Source organism: Jaculus jaculus, chromosome 13 (assembly GCF_020740685.1).
Source record: "Jaculus jaculus isolate mJacJac1 chromosome 13, mJacJac1.mat.Y.cur, whole genome shotgun sequence".
NCBI lineage: Eukaryota > Metazoa > Chordata > Mammalia > Rodentia > Dipodidae > Jaculus > Jaculus jaculus.
Window position 1 is genome coordinate 32066955 of NC_059114.1, and position 20645 is coordinate 32087599.

The window sequence follows — 20645 nt, forward strand, 5'->3', positions numbered from 1 at the left end:
TTGGCTGAACCTGGACAAAGCACTTGGAACATAGGATTTTTAACATGAGTCCAGCATAATTATTATGAGATGCTCCATTAAAGGAGCTAGCCAGGTTGGGCGTGGTAGTGCACACCTTAAAAAATTTTTTTTTTGCATATTTTTGTTTCTTTATTTGAGAGGGACAAACAGACATAGAGAGAGAGGTAGAGAGAGGGAGAGACACAGAGAGATAGATAGAGAGAGAGAGAGAGAGAATGGGTGCTCCAGGGCCTCCAGACACTGCAAACAAACTCCAGATGTGTGTGCCTCCTTGTGCATCTGGCTTACATGTGTCCTGGAAAATCCAGTTTCGAACCAGGGTACTTAGGATTCACAGGCAAGTGTTTAAGCACTAAGCCATCTCTCCATCCCAGTGGTGAGCACCTTTAATCCCAGCATTTGGGAGGCAGAGGTAGGAGGACTACCCAGAGTTCAAGGCCACCCTGAGACTACATAGTAAATGCCAGGTGAGCCTGGGCTAGTGTGAGACCCTACCTTGAAAAAAAAGGACCTAGCAAGTATCCCCATGCAGTCAATGGGGGTTTTGGGGTAGGCCCAATGTCTGGAGTCCATCAGCTGTAAGACCTCCATCTTGGGTAAGCATGACCTTGAGGGCCAAGGGTGTGTCAGCTGTTATTGGGAATGAAAACACTGTTACCATTAAATCTTGTATTTAATTTTTAGCAACAGCAGGAAATGGTTCATGATTACTGTCCTTGAAAATATGAATGGCAACACAAAAGAATTATTATAATAAAAGGAAGAGATCCAGGAGGGCCTTCTCTGTATAAGATTAGAAGATTAGTCAGCAGGAGTGACTGTGATTAATCCTATGGTAAGGAGGAGAGCACAGGACATTCTTGCAATAGAAGGAATTTGTGTGTGTGGAGTGGGAGGGTTATACCACACTCCTCAAAAAGAGACAAATATTCCTGTGGAAGGCAAAGGATGTAATATGAGGCAATAGTAAAGAGCTGTATCTGTTGGGGTATGAGACATAAAAGTATCTTGGAATAAAAGTTTCTCTATGGATCCCACAAGATTATCAAATGAGCTGATTTGTCCCACAAATGGAATGAGTTAGGATTCTACTCATGTGTCTGATTTTTTGGCATCTCATGTTGAAGTTCTCAGGCTTCTGTCATGTGTGGAGAAGGGCCACATTCATTTTGGCATGGGAAGATGTCCTCCAGAGCTTGACTTTGAGGGAACCCTCTGGGTCCCTGGTGATCTGTTAACTATTACAAGTGGCTGATGATGTCTCCTTGATTCTGGTATAATGTGCTTATATCATTTGGCTGATGGCTGTGGACCAAATTCCCATGAGTATGTGGGTCCCCTTGTGTTACAAATTTTAAGGAAGTATCATCACTGGCCAGAGAATCTATCTTATCTCAATGAACCTAAGCAAAAAGCTATCATCAAACAACTAGCACCACCAACATAAGCAAGGACAAACAGCCAAAATTCTAAATTGATTTTACATCTTAGGGCTAGGCTTTAGATTTGCCCTAAATGTACTTTAGGGCTTAGATCTGAGATTTGTCCTTAGTGTTATACTTCCTATTAATAACACATGACAAGGAGAGATTGGACTAATACAAATCAATAACTATCAGGTTAAACATAGTCAGTGAGGACAATTTTGTATCTTTGATCTAAAGGCAAAAAGCAGCTGACTCAATCAGGATCAGGCAGAGGCAGAAGGCATGAGTTAATAGTTAGTACTGCAAGCCAGCATCAGGCAGGGCAGTCCATTTGTCTGAATCTTGGTTTATATTGTAATAGCTTATAGTTACATTCTCTTACTGGTTGTTTGAGACCATGTAGGCAGCAAAAATTAACTATGTTAGAGGTTATTCATGGCTCTGTAGTGGAGACTTTAGGGACCTGTGAGGAGTTCTATTACTCAGCATTGTCATCTTCTAGGATAAGCTATGCTGACCAAGTGCCCCCCCTCTTTTGGGAAGCTGAGCTGGGGGGACTGACTTTCCTCTGATTTGACTCTCCTGTTGCCGATACATTGATTTGGAGTCCATTTTCAGGTCTCTATGTCTTTCCTGATCTAGAAGACAGGCAACAACATACCAGAAGCTAGATGTAGCAAGTGTCCTGTGGCCTTCTGACCTGGGAGCAGGAATCAAGATATTTGTTATCCTTTTAACTCCAATGTTTCTAATTGACCTTGGCTTCTGCATATAGCTATTAATCACTCAGAGTGACTGTATATATCTGATTAGCAAGTCAGATTTAGTTAAAAAGGTACAGAACATATTTGGTTAGCAAAGCAGATCTGGTCAGAGAATAAACAATAGTTTAAAATCATTCTGATTAGCATTTAAGTTTAATTTTCAGGTGACAGTGTGACCTATATCTGGAGCATAGAAAACATACACATTTTATCTTTTAAGTACCTGCCAGCTATAAGTATAGGCAGAACATGTTAGCAGCCCTGGAAACAATATTTTATCCACAACTTTATATCAGGTGACTATATCTCAGGAAAAGACAAGGCAGTATAAAAACTTGGTATCTGTGTTTGAAAACAATTTTGGTTAGTCTGTATACCTATGTAGGTACCAGTTACCCCACAAACTAGAAGCAGAACAGCAGGTTTTAAGATCATTTTTTCCAGAGCAGGGGCATGTCTTACGTATCAATATATGTATAAGCAATGAATTTAAGATACAAGAAATGAGACAATTAAGTAAAACCTTGACTGAGTCTAATCATCCATAGCTTAAGAATAAAGCCAAACCTGTCATTGTTAAGCTAGATTAGTCTGATTTTAACATGCATTAGAGACATTATAATAGACATAAAGTGATAACTTCAAGTATCTTTAATCATTGAAACATTTTTAAGTTTAAGATAAGGCAATATTAATGAATGGTATAATATATGAAGCCTAGACAAAGTATATTAACATTGTGTATGTATGGGAGGCTTTCCTAGGACAGGAGGAGTTTCCTCAGTTTCCTAAGAACAAAGTCACAATGACTAAATCACACTTGATAAAAATTAGACAATAATTTCAGTGATTACTGTCTAATATAACAAACTTGGTTGAGAACTTTAAAGCCAGTATTTTACAACCTTGTAACTGTTATTATCAGATTAATATCAGTAAGTTAATTTTAAGTTTACAACGTAAATACTATAACATCCTGTAACCAGCTAGGGCCATCCTTTGTTAGTCTTATATAAGCCCTAGGCTAATAGTTACCTTAATCTAAAGTAGTCTGTAATCTGATCAAGCATTTAGTTTATGAACTTTATCTTTTAGCTTTTTATTTACTCATACCTTCATCTACCCACTTTTTCCGTACAATCTGTGTAACCATTCTGTGGCAATCTTCTTTATCAAACATTTAATATTCAGCATTTAAAGTTACTTCTTTGGTTTATCCACTATGGAACCTGAGAATGGCCTTGAATTTATGGCAATACTCCTACCTCTGCCTCCTGAGTGCATGCTCCACCATGCTTGGCTCAAATGAACCTCTTCTTTCTTTCTTTTCTTTTCTTTTCTTTTTTTTTTCTTTTTGAGATAGGGTCTGGCTGTAACCCAGGCTGACCTGAAATTCACTCGTAGTCTCAGGCTGGCTTTGAACTCACAGTGATCTTCCTACCTCTGCCTCCCAAGAGCTGGGAATAAAGGAGTGTGCCACTGTGCCTGGCTTCATAAGGCCTTTTAATATGACTATTTAAGGATTTTTTTTTTTCCTCTCAAAAGGCTCTTTGAAATAATCTTTTATAAAAGAGAAGACCAGACTTGACTTACATTATTTACTCAGAATATACATAGTGATTTTATTATTTGCTGATTTTTGGAACCTCTTTTTATCAGCTTTCTGAAACACATATTTTAAAAATAGGAAAGCAGATTAGAACATTATTAGAAGTTTTAGAAATTTTCTGACAAACTCAGTATTGAGTACTTCTCAATCTAATGACAAACCTTCGGACTGTTGTCTGTTATCAGTTCCATAGAAGCATAGAGTGATAAAGTAAACTTAAAACAGTTACACATGTCTTGTAAGAAGCCCCCATCTGTCTGCAGCAAGTTGGGACTCACCCATCATCATTTTAGGACCACAGCCCTGAGATTCCTTATGAATGTAGCTCTCCTGGCTCTGCAAGGCAGGGAATCCAAGAAAGCAGAGCCATCAGTTTTCTCTGGTGGTGGCATAATCCCATAGAAGTGTGTACCTTGTCTCCCTGACCAATAACACTTGTGTGTCAAGTTCCCCCTCCTATCCAGGGCCATCTGGACATCATGCAGGTCAAAACCTGCTGGGGAGGCACTAAGTGACACATTGCAATTGCAGGTGGCCTGCTCATGTGTAGTCCCCATTTTGTCCTTGCCTTGGAGAGCTCCCCCAGCTGCAGCATATAAGAGTAAGACAGATGAGTTTCCCCAGGTTTATAGCATTTGCCTGGGACTGACCCCAGTATTTAGATATACCTGATTGACCTTTTGTCCCTGGGAATACAACAGGACAGCATAAACCCTTCTTTACAAGGTGGGGGAATTTATCCTCCTCTTCTGGTGGGTATAAGTTTGTGTTTGGGGCTTGAGTGACTTTCATCACATTAGCTCAACTCAGAAGCATTTGTAAAACCTTGCGGTGAGAATTTTATCTTGGTTTGTGTTTTCTTTCATTTAATTTCTTCCTCAGTGTCAGCCCCCAGAGTGGTGGAACTTCTCAGCAGCCCACATAACATTATCTCTCTTCACCTCTCCTTTTCTATGGCCATATGTTTTGCCAAGTTTAAGTTCCTCATTATTGGAGAGTGTGCTAGAAGACATCTGTGTGGGCGTAATCTCTGGCTTTGAAGGTTCTCTTCTGACTCTAGTTGAGCATTTTGATGTTTGTGTTTCCCAGTTAGAGTTTGGATTTCTTTCTGAGCTATAGAGCAGCTCCCTGATCTTTCCATTTTACAACTTTTAGGAGTAGGAACATCTTGCATTTTTCCTCACCTATAATCTTAGCTACTTTCTATTTTTCCTCTTGGACCATTCAATATTAAAAGCTGCCCTTCCTAATTTACAGAGGAATTTACTTTTTCTGGTGTCATCTTAGTATTATAAATCTCCTCAATATTCTCTTCTGCAGTATGGTTTGTTTTTGACCATGCAGTTTAGGACAGTGAGCTTGATGGAGGACTTCACTCACAATGACCTTTCCACTGTTTTTGTGCTGCAGAACAGACATAAAGGCAAAGCTGTTTTTCAGCATTGGGGCTGTGAGCCCCATGCATACTTGTACATGCGTTCATATCAGGTGCTCTTTTCATATAGACACCAGATGGCCATCTCCCCCCCACACACACATTCTTTCAGAGTTTAAACAATTTTTCTTATATAATCCCATTCATAACCCTGATCAAGCCCATTACAGAGACTGAGCAACATCAATCTTATCTAGCTAGATACTGAGACAAATACCACAGGTCAACCTGATGGAAAGAGGGCTGTCACCTCACAGCAGTATCAAGGCTCAGCAATTCTTCCTCTTGTGAGGATCAGTCTGAACTGGTTGCTTCAGACCTGACTAGTTACAATCCCAATTTTCAGCTTCCCTGGAGTGTTATTACCTGGTCTGGACATCTGACTTAGCTTTGTCTCCTTCCATTCAGGAGCTCTGGTCCAGGGCTTCACAGTCTCCTTGGGCCACCTGGAAGGGGACCCTGAAATCATGTTAAGGGTGCATGCTACCCAGTTCCAGGGACCTTTGGTAGGCTGGGAGGCCCAGGAGCAGCAGTCCTTCCTGCCCAACCAGGGCTAGAGTGAAGGACATCTTGCTGGGGCCTCCATGTTGTAGAAATTCTCTGGAAAGATCACTCCAATGCCAGAATGAGTGAAAGTAGAGGAGTTTATTACCTGGGGTCAAAAAGCTTGAGGTAGACCTCCAAAGAAGCTTTGGCCCAGAGTTGAGATTTTATTTCCATTTTATATAGTTTTCCTAGTCAAAGGGTGAGGGAGATGACTAAACAAACAATATTTGGCAATTTGCATATCAGTCATTTATGTGATTAGGCCACCCTAACAATGAACTCCATTTTACCTTGTTTTAGCTTTAACTGTCCTTCTTATCATCCCTTTGGGCTCTTTCTGGACAGTTCCTTCTTTGGGATTTTTCCATCTGCAGACAAATGTAAATTTAACTCCTCAACAATTAACTCTCATAGTAATTCAATGAATCAGTTCAACTTTTAGTTTCTTTTCTACCACATATGCTATACCTATATGTATTATGATGGACATGATATATGAACTGAAAGTGAGAGATTTGAGGATATGACCAAGCTGATATTTTCCAGTTCTCATGTCATTTCTTTTCAATACTTTATACCTTCATACAGAGAACAAACAGAAAAATTCAGGTGGGAGAGAGACAAGGTAAAAGATTGCTTGAGTTAATTTTATTTACACTGAACAAATCAGCCATGTAAGCCACTGTATTCACCACTTAACAACAATTACACCAACATCCAGAACATTAATTAGAAAGGTTCTGCTCATGTCTGACAGGAGAGATAACAACATAGTAGTAGTGTTGCACCCTGTCCACAGTTCTATGTGGATCAGTTACTTTCTCCTTCTGTGAACAAAGCAACTTAGGGACAAAGAAAATTCATTTAAGTTTATAGTTTTCATGGCAGGAACAGAAATCTGAAATCATATTTTGATACCAGAAGGAAGAAATTCAAGAGAGGAAAAAACAGGAAGTGGATCCTGCTTATAAAAGCTCAAGGCCTACTCAGTGACACACTTCCTGTAGTAAGCTCCACCTGCTAAAGGTTCCACAACCTTCTCAAACAGTGCCACCAACTGGGGATTAAGTATTTGAACACATAAATCTATGTTTTCAAACCACCAAATGTGGATTCAGTTGCACATGGACAACTGTATGATTCCATAATGGAAGTTTTCAGAAATAAGTTAATCATAATTTAGAAGGGTTATGTATTCTTGACTATCATGAATCTTCCTTATGTCCAACATGTCCACACTGTATATGCTACCTGCAAATTAGCCACCTAGGATCCATCTCTCACCAGAATTGCTTTCATAGATTCTCCAGGCTTGTGTTCAAGTAACCCTTGGTTTACTTAATGCTGCAGTCATGTTCACATAGCTGGCAGAAAACATCTGAACAAGAGCAGCTTGTGGGGAAAGAAAAGGTTCAATTTTGCTTATAGACTTGAGGGAAAGTTCTATGATGGCAGGGGAATATGATGGCATGAGCAGAGGGTGAGCATTACTTCCTGGACAACATGAGATGGACAACAGCAACAGGAGAGTGTGCCAAACCCTGGCAATAAGAAGCATAGTTTTAATATCCATAAGCCTGTGCCCAACAATACACTGCCTTCAGGAGGGTTTAATACTCAAATCACCACCACATTATACCCTGGCTCCCATAAACTGATAACCATACATGATGTAAAATGCCATGCATTCAGTCCAACTTTAAAAGTCCCCATAGGTTTTGTCAATTCCAATGATGTTCAAACATCCCCATAATCGAAGGTCTTATTACTGAGCCATAATACCAAAAAATTCAAAGAACCAATAATGGCACAGAATAAACACTCACACTTCAAAGGATGACATTAGATATAGCAAAGTAATATTTAACCAATACAATATTTAAACAGGGCAAACATCAAACTCTGTAGCTCCAAGTCCAACAACTCTATTTAGTGACAAATCTCTAAGACCAAATCCAATAATTCTAACCAGTGATGAGTCTTGAGTTCCAATTCTGCCCCTCCAGCTAGGCTACTCACAGTCACAGAAAACTTCATCTGGTGCCAGCAGCTCTCCTTTGCAACTATCCCATAGTTCTGGCATCTCCACTGGGTCTCCAGCCACAACTCATGGTTCATCATAATGATTCTACTGGGCTCCATACAGGTAATTAAACAAGGCTGCTTTACACTGTCCATGGCCATTTCCAAAATAAAGAAAACATGTTGCAGATTCAATGACCCTCACTTTCCTGCATTTTTTTATACTCAATAATACCAGGTAAGCTACCAATTTTTTTAATCCAGGGGGTAATAAAGCATATTTTGGAGAACATGACACTCTTTCAGCATTGAGAACCCTTCTAAAAAGACTATGCCTTCTTCCTTTTGTCCCAGTGCTGGTCAGCTGGCCCAATCTCAATGGTTGTAATCTCTCAATCGCAGCAAAACAGACAGAAGTTTCAGCCCAAAGATATCATTTCTTTCTGTGTCCTATCCCTCTGCTTACACCAGTCCATTTCTACGCAATGAAACTTTGCACGAGTTCTCAGGACAAGGGCCTAATGCAAGCCTGTCACACAAACTGCTTCTACCCAGTTCCTACAAAATGCTTTCTCACCCTCATAAGCCAAACCTCAGAGTCCATAGCTCTTAATGCATCCAGGTCTTTCAACTCTGACCAGAATGTTCCATCAAGCTGTACTTACAACACTGAAAGGCATCTCTAAGGCCACCATTTCAAATTTGTCCACATTCTTCCTGAAAAGCAGTTCCAAAGGTCAAAAGCCACACAGTCAGGTTTCCAGTAGCAATAATTCCACTTCTCAGTACCAACTTTACCGTTGCAATCATGATCACATTGTTGGCAGAAAACACCTGACAAAAGCAGCTTGTGGGAGAAAAAATGATTTATGTTTGACTTACAGATCAGAGGGGAAGCTCCATGATGGCAGGGGAAAATGGTGGCATGAGTATAGGGTAAACATCACCTCCTGGGCAACATCAGATGGACAATAGTAACAAGAAAGTATGCCAAACACTGTTAAGAGGACGCATGTTTTTTGTGGGGAGAGGAGGTGGTTTTGAGATAGGGTTTCACTCTATCCCAGGCTGACCTGGAACTCACTCTGTAGTCTCAGTGTGGCCTCAAGTTCATGGTGATCCTCCTACCTCTGCCTTTCAAGTGCTGGGATTAAAGGCGTGTACCACCACACCTGGTAGAAGCATGGTATTGACATCAATAAGCCTGTGCCAAACAATACACTGCCTCCAGGAGGGTTTAATTTCCAAACTGCCATCAGCTTGGGACATGGCATTCAGAATACTTATGTTTATGGAGGGCACCTGAATCAAACCACCACACTTACTATTTAATCCCAAAGCACAAAATAAATAGTGATGACAATTTAGACCTGTCAAAGAGAAGCCATAAGAATTTTAAGTGAAAATGTGAAATTTCTTGATTTTTTAAGAAAAATATGAATACTAAGATTATATATTAAGAGTGAATCCCAGAGACTTCCGGTTAAGATGGTGGCATAGGCACCATGCCAAAGCAGCCTAGAGGGGGAAGAAGACTGAAAAAACTCAGCAAAATACACACTTTTACTAAAAAGCGAGGTGTATTGGAAATTGAAATGGCAGCAGAGAAGTAGAAGAGATCCAGAGCATCCAGAGACCGCACAGGCTGGAAAAAGCAGCCCCAGCAGGTCCACCGACAGTGGTGGCAGTGGCACACTAGAAAGCCACCAGGCTTGGCTTGAGCCGCAGGAAAAGCGAGGCGAGGAGAGCTTCCACTTACACTGGAGCTCTCCGCAAACTCTAGAAACATGAAGGGAGAGCAGCAGTGAACAATGGAGGAGCAGATCACAAGGTAGAAAAACACATGGAACAGGGAGAGAACTAGAGAGCATTGGCTCCCTCAACTCCCCCACTGCCTGTGCCCAGCTCCAGTGAACAGAGCAGCAGTCCTGGGACACAGCCATACCTACTTGAGCCAACAGCGGGAACACAGCTGGAGGAGAGTCTGGCATCAACATCAGTGGCTCCGGCACTGAAAACAGCGGCCCCAGTGGCAGCAGATCCAGCAGCAGCAGCTTCAGCAGCAACAGCGCCAGATCCAGCAACAGCAGCTTCAACAGCAACAGTGGTGGTTCAAGCAGTGTCAGCTTCAGAGGAAGCAGCAGCAGCAGATCCAGCAGTGGCAGCTACAGCAGCAGCAGTGGCAGATCCAGCAGCAGCAGCAGCAGCAATGGCAGATGCAGCAGCAGCAGCTTCAGCAGCAGCAGCTTCAGCAGCAGTAGCTTCAGGAGCAGCAGTGGCAGATCCAGGTTGTTATAATACCTACGCTTACATAAATACTCAGTGCTGGTTTTGATTGAATGTGTACAGTGTTTAGTTAAATTTTAGAATCTACCTGTATTTTATTACACTCAGCCTACTTGAATACTCCCATAGCAGACAAACTCAGCCCCTAGGAATACATTTGTAAATAGTTTGAGAGTCTTCAGAGCCACTCATAACATCTTAAGCTCCTACCCTGACGATATATAACTTCAGATCAATTGATACAGCTAAGAATACCCAGCTAGCTAGAAAATCCAAGCATTAACTTAATCCAAGATGCAAAAATATATACATTATAACACAAGAAACCTAAAAAGCAAGACAATATCAATACACCTAAAAGAATTAATGCATCAGAAATGACCTCTAGTGAGAACGAGTTGGAGGAAATGCCTAAGAAAGATTTCAAAAGAATGATTGTAAATATGTTCAAACAAGTCAAAGAACAAATCAAGGGAGTCAAAGAGGAAATCAAAGGAATCAAAGAAGATGCAGGATACCAATTTCATGAAATAACGAAGGCAATACAAGACATAAATAAGGGAATAGAAACAATAAAGAAAAACCAACCAGAATTACTAGCAATGAAGAACACAGTTAATGAAGTAAAAAACTCTGTAGAAAAAGATAAAATATAAGAATTCAGGTCATAGTAGGAGAAGAATTCCATGCCAAAGGCATAGTAGGTGTCTTAAACAAAATCCCAGAAGAAAACTTCCCCCAAATTGGGAAAGAGGTGCCAATGCAGATACAGGAAGCCTTTAGAACCCCAGCCAGACAAAACCCAGAAAGAAACCTCTCCTCGCCATATTATAATCAAACTTCCAAACACACACACCAAAGAAAAAATATTGAAAGCAGTTAGAGAGAAAAATCAAGTTACCTACAAAAGTAAGCCCATTAGGATTACAGCAGATTATTCAACACAAACTATTAAAGCCAGAAGGGCTTGGGGTGATATATTCCAAGTTCTGAAAGATAACAACCATCAACCAAGGTTACTTTATCCTGCAAAGTTATCCATTCAAATAGATGGAGAAATAAGGACATTCCATGACAAAAGCAGGTTAAAGGACTATTTGAAGACAAAACCAGCTCTACAGAAAATACTTGAAAGAATCCTCCATGCTGAAGAAAAGGAAAAGCACACATATAAAGAACATAGAAAAAACAAGCAATACTCAAGTACTAGTTAACACAAGAGAACAAAGGTAGAACCATAACCCCCCCCAAAAAAATGGCAAACATAAAAACACACCTTTCAATAATATCTCTTAATATCAACGGCCTCAATGCCCCAAACAAAAGTCATAGGTTTGCAGACTGGTTTAAAAAGCAGGATCCTACAATTTGTTATCTCCAAGAAACACATCTTTCTATAAGGATAGACATTATCTTAGGGTGTAAGGTGGGAAAATGATGTTCAAGCAAATGGGCCTAGAAAACAAGCAGGGTTGCTATCCTAAATATCTCACAAGGTAGACTTCAGTCCAACCTTAGTCAAGAGAGATAAGGAAGGTCACTTTATATTGATTAAGGGCACACTCTAACAGGGGGACCTTACAATCCTAAACATATATGCACCTAACATGAGCGCTCCCAAATTCATCATACAAACACTATTAGAAGTAAGGTCACAAATAACACCAAACACAGTGGTGGTGGATGACTTTAAAACCCCACTCTCATCAATTGACAGGTCATCCAGGGAAAAAATAAACAGAGAGGTATCTGGACTAAATGAGGTTATAGAAGGAATGGACCTAACAGATGTATACAGGATATTTCATCGAAAGGGTGCAGAATATACATTCTTTTCATCAGCACATGGGACATTCTCTAAAATAGACCATATACTAGGGCACAAAGCAAATCTTAACAAATACAGAGAAATTGAAATAATTCCTTGCATTCTATATGACCAAAATAAAATTAAACTACAAATCAATAGCAAGGAAGGTTATAGAGCATACACAAAATCATGGAAACTAAATAATACACTACTAAATGATGAATGGGTCAATGAAGAAATCAAGAAGGAAATCAAAAATTTGTAGAGTCAAATGATAATGAGAACACAACATACCAAAATCTCTGGGACACAATGAAGGCAGTCGTAGGAGGTAAATTTATAGCTTTAATTGCCTATAATAAGAAATTAGAAAGGTCGCAAGTACACGACTAATGTTTCACCTTAGAGCCTTGCAAACGAAGAACAAGGCAAACTAATAATCAGCAGATGGGAAGAAATAACAAAGATTAGGGAAGAAATTAATGACATGGAAACAAACAAACAAAAACCAAATAATTAATTAAACAAAGAGTTGGTTTCTTTGAAAGAATAAACAAGATTGATAAACCCTTAGAAATTATGACTGAAAGAAAGAGAAAAGGGACACAAATTAATGAAATTAGATTATAATAATTACACCTAGTGTATGATAATTGTTTAGTAAATATGGAAATGGTGCTAAATAACATTAATCAAGGAAGTAAAAGATCTATACAACAAAAAATATAAAAACTCTCAAAAAAGAAGTTGAGGAGGACTTGAGAAGATGGAAAGACCTCCCATGCTCCGGGATAGGCAGAATTAACATTGTGAAGATGACAATCCTACCAAAGGCAATATATAGATTTAATGCAATTCCAATTAAAATCCCTACAGTGTTCTTCACAGAGATAGAAAAAATGATCTCAAATTTCATATGGAAAGGTTTAAGGCCTCACATATCCAAACATATCCTCAGCAAAAGTAATTCCTCTGGTGGCATCACCATACTTGATCTAAAGCTATACTACAAAGCCATAATAAAAACAGCATAGTACTGGCATAAAAACAGGAGTATAGACCAATGGAATAGACTTGAGGACCCAGATTTTGGGTCAAGCAACTATAGCTACTTGATATTCGACAAAGGCCTGAACAATATAGGCTGGAAAAAAGATAGTATCTTCAACAAATGGTGCTGGACAAACTGGATAATAACATGCAGGAACTAAAACTTGATCCACACATTTCACCATGCACTACACTCAAATCCAGATGGATCAAAGACCTCAACATAAGACTAGAAACTCAAATACTACTGGTAGAAAATTTAGGAAGTACTTTCCATGATATAGGCATGGAAAAAGACTTCCTGAACAAAACCCCAGTGGCTCAAGTTCTTAATCAGTCACTCAACCAACGGGATCATATGAAGCTGAAGAGTTTCTTTACAGACAAGCATATAAAGAGCAAAGCCAATAGAATACCCACAGAATGGGAGAAAATATTTGTGGGTTATCCAAATGATAGAGGCCTAATCTCTAGAATCTACAAAGAACTCATAAGTCTAAACAATAAGAAGACAAATACCCCACTCACAAAATGGGGTGCAGAGTTGAACAGGCAATTCACAGAGGAAGATATACAAATGGCAAACACACACTTAAGAAAATGTTCACCATCCCTAATCATCAGAGAAATGCAAATTTAAACAACTATGAGATTCCACCTTACCCCAATAAGGATAGCCAACATCAAAAAATCAAATGAAAATAAATGCTGGCGAGGATGTGGAGAAGCAGGGACACTCATCCACTGTTGGTGGGAATGCAGGATGGTACAACCACTTTGGAAAGCAATATGGAGACTCCTGAAAAAGCTGACTATAGAAATACCAACAGACCCAGTTATACCCTTACTGGGCATCTACCCTAAAACCTTCAAAGCACAGGCCAGAGCGATTTGCTCAACCATGTTTGTAGTGGCTCAATTCGTAATAGCTAAAAGCTGGAATCAAACCAGATGTCCATCACTAGAAGAATGGATGATGAAGATGTGGTATATCTACACAATGGAATTCTATACAGCAGTAAGAAAAAACAACACAAAGAAATTTGAGGAAAAATGGTTGAACCTGGAACAGATCATTCTCAGTGAACTTACCCAATCACAGAAAAAAAATCGACACATAATCTCACTCATCTAAAACACCTAACCTGAATCTACCCAAGATACCTTACATACCCAGCAAGCACCTCATGGACTAGACAATAGGATGGATGGGGAGGGAAGGGAAGGCATCGAAGGGTGGAAAACAGTAATCTGATCCCAAATGGCAATGGTACCATAAAATTCTACTTCCTAAAAGACAGACCAAATGGCTGAACCTTCACTAGACCCTTACAGGAAACACCTGAACCACAAGACACTGGAGAGGGTAGGATCAAGACTAACCTAAATCTTCTACATCTTCCCTCCCTCCCTCTCCCTGTCTCCCCTCTATCTCTCTCCTCTCTAGCTCTTGTATATTAGTTATGTTTTTCCTCAATTTCTTAGTGGGCACTGACCTGTAACCACCACTTCCAGCTTGGGCCTCCCATTCACAAGGAGCTTTTGATCAGAGAAACCTACAAGGTCAGAGTACTTGATGACCCACCAAAGGTCCAGTGGTAAGACCCTATTGCTGAAGACTCCATAGGCAGCTGACACTTAAAATCGAATGGCATGGCTGGAAGCCAGGAGAGAGTCAGTCCCCAGACAGTGTGTCTAGTGCCAAAAGGTGCTACATGGGCGACTGGGGGAAATGACCAATATCTGTCCAAGCAACTCATTGTCTAACCTAATTAGCAACAAATAACCTGATGTGATGCCTACACAAGTGCAATAGTGGCACACAGCCATGGTGGGGAACCAGCTGCTCTTGATTTGGCTAACTGCTCCCCTCAGTGGTATGAGACCCATAGCTGGAGCTGGGAAACAAGTCAGAACCATACCCAAACATATGCCCACTCTCCAATATCAAGCTACCATCAATCATGGGGTATAAGAGGGCCTACACCTATCAAACTCTCTATCAAAAAAGTAAGTGTTATCTCAATTTTCTGGGTGCTAACTTACTCTCCGTTGGAGAATCTGCTTCTCTTTTCCAGATAGATGCAGATCCTAAGAAGAGAGCTGCCCCAACATACCTCAGAAGGGGCCCAACTGAAACTAAGGACAACTGGCGAAGTAAGCAAGGGTGATGTTTTCCTGTGAACTGGATACCAGCACAAAGGGGAAGGAGATCAGTGCAGAGAAAAATCAACTCCTACCAAATCAGAGAGCCAGAGCCTCAGAGGCCCCCAACACCTCAGCACTGAAGCAGACCAAAAATGAACCCAACATGGCTCAGGGAAATCTTGTGGATGAGGGGGCGGAAAGAATGTCAGAGTTACATGTTGGGTCATGATTTTCAGAGACATTTATTATACTAATAACTGGGGGCTAACTCCACAATGCACGACCCATTTTCAATAACAAGGAGGGTCTAATGGGAGGGGGTAGATCACAGATGAGCCTAAATAATGGTACCAAACTGCCTGTATTTACTGAAAAGAAAACTAATAAATTAAATTAAAAAAAAAAAAGGTAAGTGTTATCTCAATTTTCTGGGTGCTAACTTATTCTCCATTGGAGAATCTGCTCCTCTTTTTCAGACAGATGCAGATGCTAAGGAAAGAGCTTGCCCCAACATACCTCAAAAGGGGTTGATTGAAACTAAGGACAATTGGCGAAACAAGCAAGGGTGATGTTTTCCTGTGAACCAGATACCAGCACAAAGGGGAAGGAGACCAACACAGAGAAAAATCAACTCCTACCAAATCAGAGAGCCAGAGCCTCAGAGTCCCCCAACACCTCAGCACTGAAGCAGACCAAAAATGAACCCAACATGGCTGAGGGAAATTTTGCGGAAGAGAGGGTGGAAAGAATGTCAGAGTCACATGTTGGGTCATGATTTGCAGAGACATTTATCGTACCAATAACTGTGGGCTAACTCCACAATGCACGACCCATTTACATCAACAAGGAGGGTCCAATGGGAGGGAGTAGATCATAGATGAGCCTAAACAATGCTACCAAATTGCCTGTATTTGCTGAAAAGAAAACTAATAAATTAAATTAAAAAAAATAAATAATGATAAAAAAGGCATACATAAATTACCAATATACATGCAGTCATAGCATGGTTTTTCCATGATGAAACATTCATCCATTTGTCCCATGTCCTTGGTCAGTTTCAATATCCCTTAAATCACCAAATGATACTGTTTTCCTGATAATGATTTTCTATTTATTCACTGTTATGTTTCTTCAATGGCCTGTAGGTATAAACAGTTGCAATTTAGAAGTACCAGCTAACATTGGAACCCACTGATACCACCACCAGATGTCCATGGGAATCATTCTAGTGGCCTTCTCCAACATCTTATCCACATATTTCCTTCATTGTGGTTTGTAAGAAGAAGTGATGGCATCCCACTAAAAACCCTTGCTGTGACTGATCATGATGGTGCATGACTGCAACCTCAGCACTTGGGAGGTAGAGGTAATAGGGTCAGAAATTGAAGATTATTTTTGGCAACATAGCAAGTTCAAGTCCAGCCTGGAATGTATTCAATTATTCCTCAAACCAAATAAAGCAAAAACAAACCAGTTATAACAGAACACAGTAGTGCATATCTGTTATTCCAGCATTTGAGGGATAAAGCCAGCTTCCAGCCTCAACTGCTTGGTTTGATGCCAACCTAGGATACATGAGACTATCTCAAAAAGATTCCTGGATATGTTGCTTTTGTCAATTTCCCTTTTAAAATAATATTATTAGTTCTCAACAGTTTCAGGGGCTTCTTTTATCAGAACATCAGTGAACTTCTCTCCCTTTGTTCTTCCTGCTCATCACACAGGAGTACTCAGCCAAGACTGCTACCAGCCACTATTTTTCCCAGAAACCTTTTTGCCCATTCTTCAAACACTTTTTTTTTTTTTTACAATTTTCTTTCTTTTTTTAAAAAAATTTAATTTATTAGTTTTCTTTTCAGCAAATACAGGCAGTTTGGTACCATTGTTTAGGCTCATCTATGATCTACCCCCTCCCATTGGACCCTCCTTGTTGATGTAAATGGTTCGTGCATTGTGGAGTTAGCCCACAGTTATTGGTACTATAAATATCTCTGCAAATCATGACCCAACATGTGACTCTGACATTCTTTCCGCCCCCTCTTCCGCAAAATTTCCTTCAGCCATGTTGGGTTCATTTTTGGTCTGCTTCAGTGCTGAGGTGTTGGGGGACTCTGAGGCTCTGGCTCTCTGATTTGGAAGGAGTTGATTTTTCTCTGTGTTGGTCTCCTTCCCCTTTGTGCTGGTATCTGGTTCACAGGAAAACATCACCCTTGCTTGTTTCGCCAATTGTCCTTAGTTTCAATCAACCCCTTTTGAGGTATGTTGGGGCAGCTCTCTCCTTAGGATCTGCATCTGTCTGAAAAAGAGAAGCAGATTCTCCAACGGAGAGTAAGTTGGCACCCGGAAAATTGAGATAACACTTACTTTTTTGATAGAGAGTTTGATAGGTGTAGGCCCTCTTGTACTCCATGATTGATGGTAGCTTGATATTAGAGAGTGGGCTTGTGTTTGGGTATGGTTCTGACTTGTTTCCCAGCTCCAGCTATGGGTCTCGTACCACTGAGGGGATCAGTTAGCCAAATCAAGAGCAGTTGGTTCCCCACCATGGCGGTGTGCCACTATTGCATTTGTGTAGGCATCATATCAAGTTATTTGTTGCTAATAGGTTAGACAATGAGTTGCTTGGACAGATATTGGTCATTTTATTTATCTGAGAATAACAGACAGTGAAGGAGGCAGATAGATATATAGACACACACACACACACACACACACAGAGAGAGAGAGAGAGAGAGAGAGAGAGAGAGAGAGAGAATGGGTGCACCAGGGCTTCCAGCCACTGCAAACTATCTCCAGAGGAATGCACACCCTTGTGCCTCTGGCTAATGTGGGTCCTGGGGAATTGGGCCTCAAACTGGGTTCCTTAGGCTTCATAGGCAAGTGCTTAATGATTAAGCTATCTCTCCAGCCCTCTATTCCGACTCTTTAAAAGGGTAAGCTTGGCACACTGCCTTCCACCGCGGTCCTGGAAGGGTGATGTGGCTGGGGCTCGGCCAGCATCACTATGTCTGCCATTTTCAATTTCCAGAGTCTGCTGACCATCATCTTGCTGCTTATATGTACCTGTGCTTACATCTGGTCCTTGACACCCAGCGTCTTGGACAGAAATAAGACTGGATTGTTGGGAATATTTTGGAAATGTGCCAGAATTGGTGAACGAAAAAGTCCATATGTCGCAGTGTGCTGTGTAGTGATGGCCTTCAGCATCCTTTTCATGCAGTAGCCTGGAAAAAGTAACACTTGAATTTCCATCATATTTCACTATAAACAAGGACTTGCCTTCAGACATACTGGGAAGAATGGTTAACCCGTTTAATCTCTGCACATGGGATGAGATAACTTTCCAGATGCTGTTCTCTATTTTCATGTTATTGGACCAATGATCTGTATAAATAGTTAAGATGCAACCATTTAATACAGAGTTTGAGAGCCTGTAACAATTACCTTCAGTGCTGTTACTCAGTACAACATTCTGAAAATGTGCTTCTGTTTTGAAGTAAGGCAGCTTACAGGCACATTGTAGCAACAGAATTGGGAAGTGACTCCATTCCTTCCACTGGGACTTGGAAATGACACATCTCTACAGAATGGCTATGGAGAAAAATTATTTTTCCTGTTGTGGATTGCATTTGTATTACTAATTTTGCTTTTCACCTGACCATACTTTTATCCTTAGCCAGAATACCTCTACTCTTAGGAAATTCTGCAGTTTATTTCAGGTTTTTAAAATATTTAAAACCAAGCATGGTGGCATATGCCTTTAATCCCAGTATTTAGGAGGCTGAGGTCATAGGATCAGCATGAATTTAAGGCCAGCTTAGATCTACAGAATGAGTTCCAGGTCATGCTGGGCTAGAGTGAGACCCTATCTCAAAAAAACAAAAAAAGGTTTAAAACAAGCCTATGTCATTCTTAAGCACTAATATAAATGGGATAACTTACAAGTAGAGGTGAGAAAATGTTCAAACTTAACATAAGTGTGAGGCCTCCGGTCAGGTGTGGACACATGATCCACGTGTGACCAGCTACCTGTCATTCTTTGAAAAAGACAATGTTGTTAAAAAGAAAAAGCAAAATTGAACAATTGTAGAATGATGATTCTAAATATTTTTTCCTTACAATGCCACGTCTTCTAAATAGAACATTTTTTGTAAAAAAAAAAAAGGGGGGGTAAGCTTGAAGCTATGGAGATTCATCATATGCTGTGGATCTAATAGAGAACAATGAGTCACTTGAAAGACAGTTTCCTCTCCTGCCATTGTGCACTAAAAATAGGGCCATCTGGTTCAGTGATGAGGTGTTGGGAGCTTCTCTGTCTCTGGATATCTGATTTGGTAGGAGTTGATTGTTCTCTGTGTCATCTCCTTCACCCTTGTGCTGGTACCAGGTTCACCAAGAAAACAGCTCCCAACACCTCATCACTGAAGCAGACCCAAAATGACCCCAACATCACTCAGGGAAATTTTGTGGAAGAGGGGGTAGAAAGAATGTCAGAGCCACACATTGGGTCATGATAAGCAGAGACATTTCTCTTACCCATAACTGTGGGCTAACTCCACAATGATGACCCATATACCTCAACAAGGAGGGGCTAGGGGGAGGGGGTGGGACATGGATGAGCCTAACAATGGTACCAACTTGACTGCATTCACTGAGTACAAAACTAATTAATAAAAAATAAATACAAAGAAAAAACAGAATAGGGCCAATTTTGTGTAGCCAAAGAATAGACCACACATGTGAGAATTCAAGGCAGAGTAATAAGGCCATTTTAGATGAAATGAAAACAAGGATTCTTTTATTTTTCTATAATGTCTGTACATGGACTTCAGGTTGGATGCTTCCCAAGAAAGCAATAGTGCTATCTTCTCTAGAGGCAGGAGGAGACAGAGTGGAGCTGAGCAAGTGCATCATCTCGCAAAGATTGTTTGGCCCTAAGTTCTCTGCTGGCTGTATGTGAGTTGGAGGCCTTCCCCCCGCCCCAGACTCTTCTGATAGGCACTTTAGTTGAAACTCTACCATTCTCCTCTATTGTAAGAACCACCATTGGATAATCTGCACTTGCTCTGCAATTAATAATTTTTTATTAGTGCATATTAATTGTAGAAAATAGTGGTTTTGTTTTGACATTTAATGCGTGTATGTAAAGTATCTGGTAATATTAATCCCCCATCAATGTACACGTGTGTGCACACATACACCCCCCTCATACACATTCCCTTCCTCTTCCTACTGGGCTCCTGCTATTCCCTAATATTAGCACTTCTACTTTTATGCAATTCAGGTTTTTGACTTCCAGTCTTCAGTTTTACCAGCAGACGACATTGACACCTGGCTTACCCATTATAGAGCTGAATAATTGACTCATATTTAGCTTTTTGAATCTATGTAAACATTAAGAAATCTATATATGGTTGTGGGAAAGAAAACAGATTATGTGTGAGAAATTTTGATTTGATACTCAGAAAGGCCTTGATTTATGTTTTATTATTATTATTATTATTATTTTTTACTTCACACGAATGAC

General features: G+C 40.3%; 1 protein-coding gene across 1 annotated transcript; it reads left to right on the top strand.

Annotated features, from left to right (window-relative positions):
• The first annotated feature begins 18122 nt into the window (after positions 1-18122).
• On the top strand, positions 18123-18398 carry LOC123454250 (protein kish-A-like). Its single transcript, XM_045133134.1, has one exon. The coding sequence runs from the start codon at positions 18123-18125 to the stop codon at positions 18339-18341; it is 219 nt and encodes a 72-aa protein (XP_044989069.1). The 3' UTR covers positions 18342-18398.
• Positions 18399-20645: the final 2247 nt, after the last annotated feature.

Coding starts and splice junctions, on each gene's coding strand:
- LOC123454250 (XM_045133134.1), top strand. CDS start 18,123: ATGTCTGCCATTTTCAATTTCCAGAGTCTGCTGACCATCATCTTGCTG.